The sequence below is a fragment of the Penicilliopsis zonata genome (genome assembly GCF_001890105.1).
Source record: "Penicilliopsis zonata CBS 506.65 unplaced genomic scaffold ASPZOscaffold_1, whole genome shotgun sequence".
NCBI classification, from domain to species: Eukaryota; Fungi; Ascomycota; class Eurotiomycetes; order Eurotiales; family Aspergillaceae; genus Penicilliopsis; species Penicilliopsis zonata.
The window spans coordinates 1248795-1263613 of record NW_019208911.1 but is presented as its reverse complement, the minus strand read 5'-3'; the positions used below and the strand labels follow the sequence as shown (position 1 = coordinate 1263613).

At 56.9% G+C, this 14819-nt stretch overlaps 3 protein-coding genes across 3 annotated transcripts; 2 read left to right on the top strand and 1 right to left on the bottom strand.

Annotated features, from left to right (window-relative positions):
• Positions 1–209: 209 nt before the first annotated feature.
• ASPZODRAFT_11777 (hypothetical protein) lies at positions 210–3025 on the top strand (the record flags this gene model as incomplete). Its single annotated transcript, XM_022721185.1, has 5 exons — positions 210–299; positions 367–483; positions 540–593; positions 666–2677; positions 2743–3025. The coding sequence occupies 5 exons, from the start codon at positions 210–212 to the stop codon at positions 3023–3025; spliced, it is 2556 nt and encodes an 851-aa protein (XP_022585446.1).
• A 402-nt stretch (positions 3026–3427) lies between these two features.
• On the bottom strand, positions 3428–8469 carry ASPZODRAFT_55909 (hypothetical protein; the record flags this gene model as incomplete). Its single annotated transcript, XM_022728574.1, has 5 exons — positions 3428–4107; positions 4194–4300; positions 4372–4754; positions 4821–5166; positions 5240–8469. The coding sequence occupies 5 exons, from the start codon at positions 8467–8469 to the stop codon at positions 3428–3430; spliced, it is 4746 nt and encodes a 1581-aa protein (XP_022585445.1).
• Positions 8470–9212: 743 nt separating this feature from the next.
• ASPZODRAFT_106967 (hypothetical protein) lies at positions 9213–14771 on the top strand. The gene is made up of 3 exons (XM_022720938.1): positions 9213–11894; positions 11969–14079; positions 14153–14771. Exons 1-3 carry the CDS (start codon positions 9617–9619, stop codon positions 14717–14719), a joined length of 4956 nt encoding a protein of 1651 aa, XP_022585444.1. The 5' UTR covers positions 9213–9616; the 3' UTR covers positions 14720–14771.
• The last annotated feature ends 48 nt before the right edge of the window (positions 14772–14819 follow it).

Sequence of the window (14819 nt, the reverse complement as noted above, 5' to 3'; positions counted from 1 at the left end):
TCATGCATTAATCATCCGTAATCAACTAACCAAACCTGGTTAGTAAAAGAACGTCAAGGTCACATGACTATATCTCATCTTGTCGCGGCCGCCTCGACGTCGATTTCCAGCGCGACGAGAAAGACAACCCCTCTCCCGTTCATGCCACACGCCTTTCCCGCACTCGAGTGTTTGCTGTGTGGAAGATCCCGCTCGATCTGAGTGGCGAAATGCCAGGGACACTCCTGCCCCCGAGATCACACCGGCAACACCCACAGATGGACCGAACGCAGGCCTCCGGGCCTGACCTCTATTTGATAGTAAGTGCCTTGTTATGGGGTATTAGAGTTGATGGGATAGCTGGCTAACGATTGATATCAATTCCAGGCCGATCAGGACACTGTGTACGAGCAAGATGTCCTCCGGGATGCTGGCAGTGTCAAGCCTTGGCTTGCCTATATCGAATATAAGCAGCAACATGGGACTCTGTACGAGCAAGCATTTGTATGTTTCTCATGCTGGGTATAGATAATATGGGCGCGTGCTGACTTTAATCACAGATTATGGAGCGCGCATGCAAACAGCTGCCAAGATCATACAAACTCTGGAAGATGGTAAGGCTGTTTGTCATAAATACTTTCTCTCTCTCTATCTTTCTAAATATGCTAATCTGATTCTTTTATTAGTATCTTGAGTTCCGCATGAAGCATCTTCGTGGCCGCAACCCCACTGTCTACCGTGCCGAGTATCTGAAAGTGAACTCGCTCTTCGAGCGAGCACTCATCCTTCTGAACAAGATGCCTCGCATCTGGGAAATGTTTCTTTCGTTTATGCTCCAGCAGCCTCTAGTGACGCAGACTCGACGAAGCTTTGATCGCGCTCTCCGGGCTCTCCCAGTCACACAGCACAATCGCATCTGGAAACTGTACAAAACATTTGCGCGCTCGGCTTCCGGACAGACAGCCGTCAAAGTTTGGGCCCGCTACATGCAGATTCATCCGGAAAATGCCGAGGAGTACATCCAACTCCTGGTGGAGATGGGGGAGTATACAGAGGCAGTTAAGAGGTACATGGAAATTTTGGACAACCCGCGCTTTCAGTCCAAGGAGGGCAAGAGTCACTTCCAGCTTTGGACAGAAATGGTCGAATTGCTAGTCTCTAAAGCCAAGAAGATTGTGACTGGCCCTCAGATTGGAATCAATGTCGACGCCATTCTCCGGAGCGGAATCGATCGATTCGCCGACCAGAGAGGGAAATTGTGGGCTGGCTTGGCGACTTACTGGATCACAAAAGGCCACTTTGAGAAGGCTAGGGATGTCTTTGAGGAGGGGATAACAACCGTGATGACGGTCCGCGACTTTACACTGGTCTTTGATTCCTACGTCGAATTCGAGGAATCCATCATTGGCAATCTGATGGAGGCGGCGGCCGTTCGTGCCGAGAAGGGCAAGTTGGACAAGGATGCGGACTTTGATTTGGACCTTCGCATGCTGAGATTCGAGCAATTGATGGATCGGAGGCCTTTCTTGGTGAATGATGTCTTGTTGCGACAGAACCCTAACAACGTCATCGAATGGGAGAAGAGGGTTGCCTTGTGGGGGGACAACAAGGAAGAGATAGTCCAGACGTACACAGCCGCCATTGCCGCCATCAATCCGAAGAAGGCACACGGCAAGTTCTCCGAGCTCTGGATCAACTACGCCAAGTTTTACGAGAACGGCGGGGACCTGGATACCGCTCGAGTCATCTTCGAAAAAGCGGCCAAGGTACCCTTCAAGTCTGTGGCTGAGTTGGCCGAAGTATGGTGTGAATGGGCAGAGATGGAGCTGAGGAGCGAGAATTTCGACAAGGCAGTTGAGATCATGGCCAAAGCCACCCAAGCGCCCAAGAAGTCCACGGTGGACTACTTTGATGAGACGCTGTCACCACAGCAGCGGATCCATAAGAGCTGGAAGCTTTGGAGTTTCTATGTTGACCTGGTGGAGAGCGTCGGTTCTCTGGATGATACGAAGAAGGTCTACGAGCGAATCTTCGAGCTGCGCATCGCAACGCCTCAGACAGTGGTGAACTACGCCAATCTTTTGGAAGAGCACAAGTACTTCGAGGACTCGTTCAAGATCTACGAGCGCGGGCTCGATTTGTTCAGCTACCCGGTTGCTTTTGAACTCTGGAATCTGTATTTGACCAAGGCCGTGGACCGGAAGATTGGGATCGAACGACTGCGCGATCTTTTCGAACAAGCCCTCGATGGATGTCCACCGAAATTCGCCAAGGTTCTCTATCTGATGTACGGCAACCTGGAAGAGGAGCGTGGCCTCGCCCGCCACGCAATGCGGATCTACGAACGGGCTACTCGGGCAGTCTCAGACGAAGACCGATTCGAAATGTTTGAATTTTACATCACCAAGTCGGCCTCCAACTTTGGACTTACGTCCACGCGGCCGATCTATGAGCGCGCGATCGCGGCCCTGCCGGACCAGGAGGCGAAGGAGATGTGTCTCAAGTTCGCCGAGATGGAACGACGTCTGGGCGAAATCGACCGTGCCCGTGCTATCTACGGCCATGCCTCGCAGTTCTGCGATCCTCGAACCAACGCCGGATTCTGGCAGAAATGGGAGGCCTTTGAAGTGCAGCACGGCAACGAAGATACTTTCAAGGAAATGTTACGCATTAAGAGAAGCGTGCAAGCACAGTACAAGTATGTTTTTTTCTTCCATCTCTTTCACATTTGCAAGAAAAAAAAAACAAGCTAACCCTGAACAGCACTGATGTCAACTTCATCGCTTCTCAAGCCATTGCTCGGAGCCAGCAGAGACACGCGCAGGATGGCGGTGTTGAAGGCGAAGGGCTGGATGTCGATACAGAAGCCGCCCAAGAGCGCGCGGACGCAATGGCAGCGCTGGAACGACAGGCTCGCGCCCCGATGGGCTTTGTTGCTGCCAGCACCGGGCCCGAAGGAGGGAATCGGCCTCATCACACTGAAGCGGTCCCCGTCGCAGCGCCGGCTAACCCTGATGCCATTGATTTGGAGGATATGGACGAGTAGACGAGAACAAACACATTTTGTTTTTTTTTTTGTTTTTTTCTCTTCTCTCAATTATGAGCCTTAAGAGCCGATATCGCTTCTCAGTTTGTGACTATCCGACGGGATTGTTTTTCTCCTTTGTCATTATTTTTTTTTTCTTCGAGACTTCAACAGACACACATTCTTCTCTTGAGTAAATATCCATGTAACAACAAATCTACTTTGCTTTTCTCTCCATCTAATTTACCGTGATTCATTGATTCATCGAACGCCAATAAATACAGAGAATTTCTAGGCATGCCATCACTACTGTGATGATAATTATAATAATCTAACGCACCAGCCGAGACATCAGTCTATTAGGTCTAATATGCTAGAGACAGTATGTACAGTGCACAAACACTCGATTCATTGAATCATGTCTTATGCCTCAGGACTCTCGCTCCTCCGGTTTTCTTCTGGGACCTCGGGGACCTCCTCGGGGACTTCCTCGGGAATCTTCTCTGAGATGTTCTCTTCAGGACTCTGCTGGGCGGGCTCCGGCGCAGGAGGAGCAGGCGGGAACACCTCGTCAAACAGGCGGGGGAGGAAACGATCAAGGCGTTTGCGGGTTTCGACCCAGACGGTCTCCTTGGCCGGGTCCTTGGTCGGGTCGACGAGGTATCCGCCATCGGCCATGACGAGGAGGATGTTCTTGAGGGACTCGAGGATGGCTTCCTCGAGGCTATCCCCTTGTCCGCTGTTCATCATGCGGTCGAGGATGTCGAGGATTTTCAGCCAGAGAGGCAGCATGCCGTCCCGGTTGGGCAATTGGTCCAGGTAGCGTAGGAAGATCTTGCAGAGCAAGATGGCGACCTCGACGCGGGTCTGCCCCATTCCGGCGGGGTCAGAGTGGAAGACCTCCGGCTTCAGGAGACGCAGGATCAGCGGGAACAGGACTTCGTCGAAGATGGCGGTCCATTCGCGCTCGTCGCTCGAGAGGAGCTCCACTGAGAGCAGCGACCGCTGGAGCATAGACACCGCCGAATGCCGGATCTCCCGGCAGGGGTTGATGCATTGTGTCGTCAACGATTGGAAGATAGGAGACCAATACGCAGCCCATGCTGGAAGAGAAAGAGAGAGAGAGAGAGAGAGGTCAGCAATCGAATCATTCGTGGATGATGAAAAAACAGATAGGGAAGAAACTTACCCTCCGTCTCTTCAAGATGGGACTGCTTGATGAGGACAGGAACTCGCCTGCTTAACACTTGAATGACGCTGATGGCTTCCACGCCGCGGGTGACGATTGGGTTTTCACTGTGCTATTAGCCCTGATCACTGTTAATCGGAGATAAAAGGGTATATATATATATATATATATATATTACCTTGGCTGCGCATTTTTACCCCTACGACGGTCATGGGCATCACGCTGTCGTTGCTCGACAGCGCCCACGCTCCCAGCACTCATAAAATCGCTCGCCAGGCCGACGGCAGACTCGTAGTTATCTCCCGTGACTATCGGGGGCGTCGAGTTGACAATACCCTGCAGCAGCTCGAACACTAGCGGGGCGGCGTCCGCGTGGCGATGCAGCCGCTGAAGGATGGACCAGAGATCAGGCGAGACAGTGATCTCATTGCCCAGCGGGGTGGCAGCCTTGATGCATCGTGTCAGTCCTGCGACAATCGGCACCGCCGCACTGTCTAGAGTGTCCTGGTCTAAACTTGAGATGGTATGCAAGATGACGGGGACCCGCATAAATGGCAAGTCCTGTTTTGAAAATTAGTATTTGGATTGAGAAAAGATTGAGGAAAGGACACTTCCAAAGAGACATACATAGCTCAAGCGAAGGAGGTTTAGGAGGTAAGACAAGAGACGCGAGACAGAGAGCGAGTGCAGCGATCGAGCACCGCGGACCAGGGTCTGCAGGGATGTCAATAGGGACTCGCCCAGGGCCTCCAACGTCTCTCGATCCCGTAGCGTGAGGATAGTGGCCAGCTCGAGGATATACAGCATGCCGGGATCATATGTCGGTCGGTGAGAATTAATTTTGCCGTTGGAAGGCCGTGGAGAACCGGTAGGTCGCTCGGTCTTGACCACGATGACGGCGGGGGTCGATTCTTCAGGGAGCTGCGCCAAGAGAATGTCGACCAGCGATTTGATAGAAGACAACGGGAGAGACCTGGTATTTGTTTATTAGATACAAGGTACGAATAATGCACGAGGAAGGGGAGAGGGGGGAGGGAGGGGAATACTTTAGATTTTCTAGAATGACATCGATTGAGCATGCGGTGACGCAGTCCACCGTGCAGAGGGTATTATCGAGCTCTTCATCGGAAGGTTCCGGGGGTTCGTCGGCAGCATAGCTGGACAGATACGAAGTGAAAGCGGAGAGAAGGCCGGTGTCAGTGTGGCGGACGTCACGATCGACGACCTGCGAGGGCGGCTGGAGGGGGATGGGTGGCAGGTCGAGGGCCCCGTTGAGAGTGGAGTCAAAGGGAGCGATGAGGGAGTTGACAAAGAAGTTGTGAAGGATACGGATGATGGAGGGCCAGCTTTGGCGGACGACAGACTCGTTGCCGGCCAGGACGCGGAAGAGCACGACGGTGGCCAGCTGGGCGCGGAAGTCGCGGCCGAACTTGACAGCCAGCTCGCTGACCATGACGCTCTTCTGGCCGGCTTGGACCTCGGTATTGAGGGCAGTACTGGGCGGGGGGTCGGCGGCCAATGTGCTGATGGAGGCGAGGCAGAACAGGATACGGTCGAAGGCGTCGGTGAGACCGTAGCGGGCAGCAATCTGGGCGCACTGGTCGAAGCCCATGACGACGCGGGAGTAGACGGCATCGTCCGAGGCGGACATGAAGACGTAGGCGAGGGTGGCGACGACGGGCCGCCAGGTGGCCTCGAACATTTCGGCATCGAAGACGTTGGTGTCGCCGACGACGAGCGGACCCGTGGACGAGGCTTTGATCAGCAGCTCCTTCCAGGCGTAGTCAAAGGCGTGCTTGTTTTCATGCTCATCCGGCAGGATGATCTCGTTCTGCTTGATGGAGTCGTAGATCTCCTGCAGGAACTCCGTGGCGAAGTCGCTGCCGGCGTTGACGCCCCGCAGGTTGCGCGCAAAGTCGGTATAGGCCATGCGGTTCTGTTCCTTGATGTTGGGATTGTGGGCGTCGGTGTTGAGCATGATGGTTGCGTAGGTGAGGACAAAGAGAGCGTCCCGGTCGGCGACGCCCGGGGGATGAGCCTTTTCAAGGAACTTCTCGGAGAAGGTGGTGACGATGCGTTCGATCAGCGGGGCTTCGCCCGGCAGGCGGAAGGCGCCGAGCATGTCCCGCAGGGCCTCGACGACGGTCTGACCGGAGAAGTCGAAGAGATCGATGAAGGCGTTCAGGAGGGCCCCGTTTGCTCGCTTGGTGAGGTAATCGCCGAGCACCCTTTTGGACAGACGGGTGGTTCCCTTGAGGAATCGCGCCACGAGGACCGGGTCGTTCGGGTCGGCGATGATGCCCTGTGCAGCGAGATAGGCGATGCCGGCCTTGGGGTTTTCGTTGAACTTCTGAGCCCCCTGGATGATGATCTTCTTGGTGCGGCGCTGGGCGTGCAGCTGGGCGAGATCGGGGAACCCCTCGGTACGGGGCTCGTCCTCCAGGCGGTCGTAGATGAACTGGACGTAGCTGAGCAACGCATCCAGACACAGCGGCGGCACGTTGGTGGTGCTCCAGGTGGCCGAGTCTGGGAAGGCGTTGCGCGACAGCAGGCCGACGAGGTCCTCACAGAGGTCGGCGCGGTCGGCATCACAGTCGTAGTTGACAAAGAGCTCGACCATGAAGCTGGGGATGCGGGCGAGCAGGCCCAGACTCTCGACCATGGCCTCGCGGGCCTCGGGGCGGCGGGCGCCGCCCTCGAGACCGAGCTTCTGACGGTCCTTGACAGGCACGGGGGTGTTGCGGCCACTGTTGCTCTGCGAGGCCGAGGGGGCCGGTTTGACCAGCTTGGGTGCCTGAGGTACTCCTTCGTAGAGGGCCGGGTCGATGCCCGGTTCGCGAGGGATGTCGACGCGGGGATGCAGACAAGCGACCAGGTAGGACAAGTAGAGTTCCTGTTGCAGCTTGAGGACGGAACGCGCGGTGAGCAAGAGGGTACCGGCGACGCGCAGCGAGCCGGAGAGGATGGCCATGTTCTCGGAGCGGACGAGCTGGAAGAGGTGGCGGCAAAGATCATCCTCGGCCAGGGCGGCCAGGGTAGGATGGCGGGCAATGGCCGGGCCAGCGACTTCAAGCGCGACATCGATGATGCGGAGGGCCATGACGCGCATGGTGTCGGTATGCTGGGGGTTGTGCGGGTCGAGCAGATCGATCAGCACTCGGAACAGCTCCCGGATGGAGGCGAGCGAGTATGGCTGGACGTCTTCAAGCTCGTCATCATCAGCCGGGTCTGGCGGTGCGACAACAGCTATAGTGGTGGTGGTGGTGGGGGTTGCAGGGGTAGTAGAATGTCTGTCAGAGAGAGGAGTCTCTGCACTGCTACGTTCGGAACTGCCATGGTCCTTCTCGGTGGTATCCTCGCCTAGCGCAGAAGGGTGCTGGGAGGTGACTGTGTCTCCGTCGACGGAAGGGTCCATCTTGAAGCCCTCAGACTTGAGGGGAGTTGTCTTGTCGACAGCCACGGTGGACAGCTGGTCGGTATCGAGATGAGCGAGACGCACAAAGATCACCTGGCACATATTGACCATGGCCATCTCTGCGGAACGACGCAGGACCTCAGACAGGCGACCCTGACAGCACATGCTCAGACCGGTCTCCATCATCTCGCACACGCTCTCGTCTCCCAGCAGGTTGCCCTCTGGACGAGACAGCATGCCTTCCATCAAATTCAAGATGCGCAGCAGGACGATCTCGTCGGCGGCCGAGTCACTGGCCTCGAAGCGGCAGTGGGTGATGGCGGCGGACAACAGCTGCATGGCCCGGGCGAGACGGGGCGAGTCGCAGCTGATGATGTTGTAGGCGAAGAACTTGGTGATGGCCACCAGGGCCAAGGAGGTGATGGCGGCCGAGGTAGACGACGATCGAATGACCTGCAAGAACGGGTGCAGCAGAGCCGGGGTGTCGAAGGAGTGGATGTCCCTGCAGCCCTTCAGGTCGCTCCGTAGCCGGGTGAAGGCCGAGATGAGCGGGTTGTCCTGCATACTCTTGCCCTTCTTGCCTCTCAACCCCCATCGATTCGCCAGGGAGTAGTCTTCGTCGGCCTTGGAGACGCGTGATCGAGGCTCACGAGAGGCACTGCCCGTGCCTGTGCCCGTGCCAGTGGCGATGGCCGTGGTGGCCGTGGTGGTGGTGGCCGTGGTGCTGCTGGCCCCGAGGATGGCGGCGACGGAGGAGTGCGCCCAGCGGGCGTGCTTGCGCATGGCGGAGGTGACGGCGATGCATTCTGTAGTGACGAGGGCCACGGGGTCGACCGCGATGGCCACAGATGGAGACGACATGGTGGGAAGAGCCCGGAGACTCGAGTTGCTGGTGCAGCGAGCAGGAGTAGAAGCAAAAGTTTGGCTTTCGCCTGTCGTGGTGGTGATGGTTGTTACCTGTTCTGTCGACGGACTGCCCGGTTTGGTCTAGCGCCACATGTGACTGGGTCATGTGAAGCCACGATTCATATTGGGACTAGTGTAATGTCTAACTATAACAGGCTAGACCGTACCCTAACCTATTACGCACTAGGTCAATGCTAACCCATTGCAGACTAGTGGTGGTACTAACCCATTGCAGTCCAGTGGATTATTACTCATCCATTACGTAATCTCTTCTGATCTCACGTGTCTCTGACTCTCGACTGAGTCGACTCTCCTTGCTGTTTACCGCGACGGAGAGACAGACAGAAGATGCCTTGCTTCATCGCCATGGATACTGAGTCTCGAGGTCTTGATTTGCTCGTGTCTCTCGCCATCCGATTAGATGTCACGGCAATCTCTCTTCTCTCCAAGGCATACTGTACAGAGTCCTCCGTAGTACTCCGTAGTAGAGACGTAAACAAGCTCCGTAGGTGAACCGACAGCGAGACAACAGATTAATCGAAGCACAAACTACTAATCATCTACCATTAGATAGAAGTAAATCCTTAATCCAATGGCTGTACGGAGTATACTCATACTCTATATAATTAAATCCTCTCACAACATACGTCGTAAGCTAATCTACTCCACTCCTCCCCGCGTCGACTGCAGCCGATATCTTCCCCCCTCTCTCTCTCTCTCCCTCCCTCTCTCTCTCTCTCTCTCTCTCTTCACTCTTGCTAGCACTTGCAGCGTTTTCTCTTCATCTTTAGACGGCCTCCGTTTCTTCCTTCCATCGTTATCTGTCGTCTCGGGTCGTGTCTTGGGTCGAAGACGTGTTCATGGACGACCCGGTGTGACGAATGTCGTCGTCTGCCTCGGTCGCGCAGCTGCACTGCGTGTCAGTCGTCCGTCTCGCTCGTTGCCATCTTTAATTAATTCGTCCTTTCAACCTGAGCTACTAATTCCTTCCTGTCGCTCCTTTCCCTCCTTCGATCGCTTCGCCGTCTTTCCTTCCCTGTCGCTCCTTTTTACGCCCTCGAAGAACCTCCCCTCCTCCTCCTCCTCCTCCTCCTCCTCCGCCATGGCAACGACTGCCTCCCCCGCGGACCTGCCGCTGGAGCAGCTCGCTCTCTACCACGCTGTCGACCCCCAGCTGGCCTCGACCTTTGTCTTCTACGGCCCTGTGGCCACGGCAAATGCGACGGTCAGCAGCTCGCGCATCCAGGCACACATCTTCTCTCCCGCCGGCTTCGTCTCGTACCCGCGTCTGACCGTCTCGCCCGCCGCCCCTCTCTACGCCGCCGTCAACCACCTGCCTCGCGATAAACAGGGCGACGAGGTCTGCCGGGGTCTTGCCGTCACCATGCTCAAGTACTTTGCAGATCTGTCCGATCCGGCCAAGGCTTGTCTCTCCGAGATCGCGCGTGCGGGGCGGCCGGCCGCTCGGTTGCCCAAGATGTTCGACGAGATGCACGCCGCCGAGCTGGCCAACCGTATGGCCAAGGTAGACGGGAATAACGCTGCCGATATTATTCGCGATCTGCGGGCGGCCTACGGAGACCGCAGGGTCCACTGCGTTGACCTGGATGTCGTTTTGCCGGCCGGGTCGATCCAGCTGCCGCCGCCGCCGCCGCCGCGAGAGGATTCCAACCAGAACGATGACAGTATCGAAGAAACCGACAATGTGCAGTATGGGAAGTATTCGTCTCTGATCCATGCGTTGGGGGAACCGGTCTTCTTGCCCACCTCGCGTCTCAAACGTGCTCCCTCGCAATCGACCAACCGGAGCAAATCGAGACTCTTCACGCGCAGTCAGAAGGAAGCCTTACGGTTGGCCATGTGCGAGGTGGTCGACACGGAGGAGCGCTACGTCAACAAGCTCTATCTCCTCGTCCACCAGGTTGCCGAGGAGTTTCGCCTCAAGGCCCAGGGGAGGTCCATGGCCAGCACCAGCCCGGACGAGGCCGCTCTGCGCGCCCTCTTCCCCCCCTGTCTGAGCCAGATCCTCGAAGTCAACCTGGGGTTCTTGCAGGTCATCCGCCAGATCCTGGAGGATACCGAAAAGGATGCCATGACGGACCTCGCCGAGGATACCGAGGTGCAGCAACAGCAGTCCACCTCGTCGCTGTCCCGTCGCACCGACCCCCGCGACGGGAAGGATGCCATGGGCGCCGTGGCCTTTGCTCAGACCCTGTTGGACTGGTTCCCTCGCTTCTCCCAGCCCTACGCCGACTATCTGCGCGCCCACACCGGCTTCACCCAGACCCTCAACATCTTCCTCAAGGACCAGCACTCCAGCTTCTCCCGCCGCGTCTACGAGACCGGCGAGCAACGCCTACGCTCTCTGCTCATGGAGCCCGTCCAGCGCCTACCACGCTATAGTCTGCTCATCGACACCATGACCAGCAGCCTGCCCCTCGTCCACCCGGCCGTGCGCCCCCTGCTCAAAGCCCGCGACATCATCAAGGACATCTGCGCTCTCGACGACGACGACGACGACGACGACGCCTCCTCCACCAACCACACCCAGAGCCTGCAACGCCTCAAGACCATTGTCGACGGCTGGCCTACCGCCGTCTTTCCCGCCGGTCGCCTCATCACCACCGTCGACTTCAAGGACAGCGCCGCGCCCTTTTACCCGGACGATCCTCAAAGTGCTGCTCCCCCCCCGGGGCCAACAGGCATCCTTCTCGTCTACCCAAACTGTCTGGTGTTGCTGTCCAAGTCGTCCGGTAGCAGAATTACTGCTCGAAGCTTGATGACCGAGCTCGACCAGGCCGCCGCCTCGACCGACCGGTCGTCCGCCTCGTTCCCCATCGCCGAACTGCGTGTTGCCCAGGTGTTCCCCCTCAGCACGGTCCGATGCATGCATTCGACCTGTGGACGCCTCTTGTTCCTGGTTCCTGGGATGACGGACAACAAGGCCGACCAGGCCATGGGGATGGATCTCCTGGCCCTTGAATTGTCGGGCCAGTACGACGGACGCGCCACTCGCCTGATCGAGGAGATCACCAAAGCCCGCATCGAGGGCCGCTTCCCCGAGCAGGAGCGTGAGAGCGGAAAATGGACCCTCCGCAACCCAACCGGCACTGTCGGCAATCTCGGTCTCCTGGCCTGCGTCTATGAGGAATCTGACAGCCCTTCCCTGCCCCGACCTGGATCGGCGAGAATTCAGCTCCGTTTCGACACGCCCAAGGCCCTCTGCACCCAGGCCCTGCAAAGCACCGACCTCGAGGTCGTCGTCGCGGTCTCCTCGCCCACTGAGGACCAGTTTCGTCTCGACATCGACTCGGTAATAGGCGCTTCATCCTCGGATCTTGTCACTGCGGACAGCTTCATTCCGGTTCTATCCAAGCGCAGTATGTATCTCGATTTCTCAATCAAAAAAAATTTTTTTTTTTCTTCTTTTCTGAAACTAACCAGTTCTTTCTAGTTTTGAATTTGCTTGGACCTCTCCATGGAACCAGGAACAAAACTCTTGCGGAACCTCTCATACACTCCAACTTTGAAATCCTTCGGTATATCGCTAGCAGCTTAATGACCCAGGTCAAAGTGCCCCGTGGCTTTCGACCCCCGTCGCCGTCGAAGCTCCTATCCAGTCTCTGGGGCGGCAGTCTATCGAAAGAGCAGTCATCGACTCCGTCCTCATCCAGCTCCAAAGGTCCCAGTTCAGCCTCTTTGCTGGGCGAATTTCCCAAAATGCCTCCTCCCCGGATCAACATCTCGCGCTCCAACACGTTGCCATCGACTTTTCCTAGCAAGGAGAGCAACAATAACAATAATCACAACAACAACAACAACAACAACAATAACAATAACAATAACAACACGACGACGATGACGACTACTACTACTACTACTACTACTACCACGACTACCACCACCAATGATGATAGCAACGACATTCACAGCACGCCAAAAGTCTCTGTGGTTAGCGCAGCAAAGACCTCTCCGCCCGAGACAACCCAGTTTAGCGCCATTGAACAAACGTTTGCGGCGTACGTTCTTTCGCTGCAGTCTCGGAGTGGCAATGTCGTTGGCCGAACCCTACGCGCCCGAGACGCCGCGGATCGATCGGCTGTCAACGAGCTCTACAACGTCCTGCTCGAGGATCCTGGCCGTATCCAGGCGGCAGCAGAGGTGCCTGTCGATGTGCTCTTTGTCGCCTTTGAAACTTTCATGGCCAATGCATGGAAGAGCCAGATGGGAGCCGTTCTCGACCCGTGCGCACTGAAGCGTATCCAGGGCCAGTTCGATACGATGTTCCCGCGTGATTTCGATGAGCACTTCCGCCGAATGCTTACCGAAGAGATGAGCCCGCAGAACCGTCGCGCCCTCGCTGCTTTGGTCCGCTTGCTAGCCGAACTGATGGACGCTTCTGGCAACGATGGGGACCGCGGCGCCCTCACCGCCGCCTTTGCCGAAATCTTGACCGAGGAGGGTGACCCGATGCAGCATGTCTCCTTGCTGGATCGCCTGGTTGAAGATTTTGAATCTCTCTTCGATGAGATCTGGGATGACGGTGGCGATTATTCCACCCCGCGGGAAGGCGGCGGCGGCGGCCCTTCCCATCACCGTCACACAGGCTCTGTCAGCTCCAACACCTCGTCCTTCCGGAAACGCTTCGGCTTCAGCCTACATCGCGAAACTACCAGGACGGATGGCGAGAGCAAGGTCTCGTCAATCCTACGCACCTTGAGCAAGACCAAGGGTGGTGGCAGCAGCAGCAGCAGTAGTAGCGTCGGCAACAGCAACGACTCGGAGCTACATACGCCCAGGGGAATGCTCTTGCGCTCCAAATCCATTGATATCGACACCCGACTAGGCCCATTGCTGCGTCCCACCTCGCGCGGATCCCCCAACCCTTTCTCCATTTCCGAAGAGCAGATTCCACGCCCAGACCACCAATCTCCAGAAGACGAGAAAGAGGCGACCCCCTCGATTTCTTCCATCCGCGGAATCACCGACGGCGCGGTCGTGATCAAGGTTCGCCGTAAACGCCGGAGCTCGCTCTCCGATCTGCGACCTCCCACTGCCTCCTCGACAACGAGTAACCCTCCTCGGCCCTCCCCGACTCCTCCCCGACGGCCCATCACTCCGGTGGCTCCAGCAACGTCTAGTAGAGCGCGCCCGGGGGATCCTGCGGTCACGCCTACAAAGGCAAATCGACCGGTCACAAACGGCCATGCATCAGGCTCACCTGTGCGGAGTTCGTCGCCCGCAAAGAATAGCACCACCAATTCTCCTCCCGGACGGCTCTCTTCTCCTATCCGACGCCAGTCCCCCACGCGACCCAGCACACCAAGCCGCAAGGAGAACATCGATCCCCGGGTAGCCATGACTGAACGTGCGCCAAAGAAGAAGAACGGTGATTCAACCGGCTCGCCCCCGCCGGACTCGCGGCAGCGATCGCGCGCCATCAGCATTCCCTCATCCCGAGGAGGTGGCCTTAAGGAACGGCCTACACTTGCCAACAGTTCTGATGGGAAGCGGCCCCCTTCGTCTCAGAAGCTCCAGAAGCTTCGAATGCAGAGTCCGCAGAAGGTATTCATTTCTCCCTCTTCCCAATCGTCTTCTCCCTGATCATTTCAACTAACAATGAAAAAAAAAAAAAAAGCTCCGAGATCGCTTGCAGAACGAGAAAAGTGCACAGGTCTCCGGACAGTTGGGCCTGCAAGAAGAATTGGAGATGATCCAGCAAGAAATGCGTGCCCTGAAACTCGTCCCTCGGCAGCTGGTACCTCCGACCGAACCCACCGAGTCCGACGAAAACGCGAAGCCGCCCTCCGATCCTGGAGCCAGCGACTACCTGATATTGCGGGTGCGCACACTGGAGGCGCAAGTGGAGGGCCTCAGCAGCGAGTTTGATAGCCGCACGACGGCGATCGAAAAGGACCTGGAGTCGTCTCTGGTTGTGAGCGAGAAGCGGGTCAAGAAGCTGGACGAGCTGTACCGCGAGGCAAGCGCGGAGAACGAGGCGCTGTACGACCGATTCAACTCGGAGCTCAGCAAGATCGTCAAAGACGTGCGCGTCGGGGCGGGCGAGGAGGCGCTCAAGGCGCAGCTGGCGGCGGCGTTGGACGAGATCGGCCGCCTGAAGAAAGAAAACTTTCGTCTCAAACGCGAGGTCGGGGGTCTTCGGGCGCAGCAGGCGGCTGTTGCGCTGCTCAAGGCGAGTGAGTGATTTCTCATCATTCATCATCATCATCATCATCATCATCGTATTTCTTGTAATATCCTCTTTTTCTGACTGTCACGCTTGACACTCTTCTGTACACCTGACT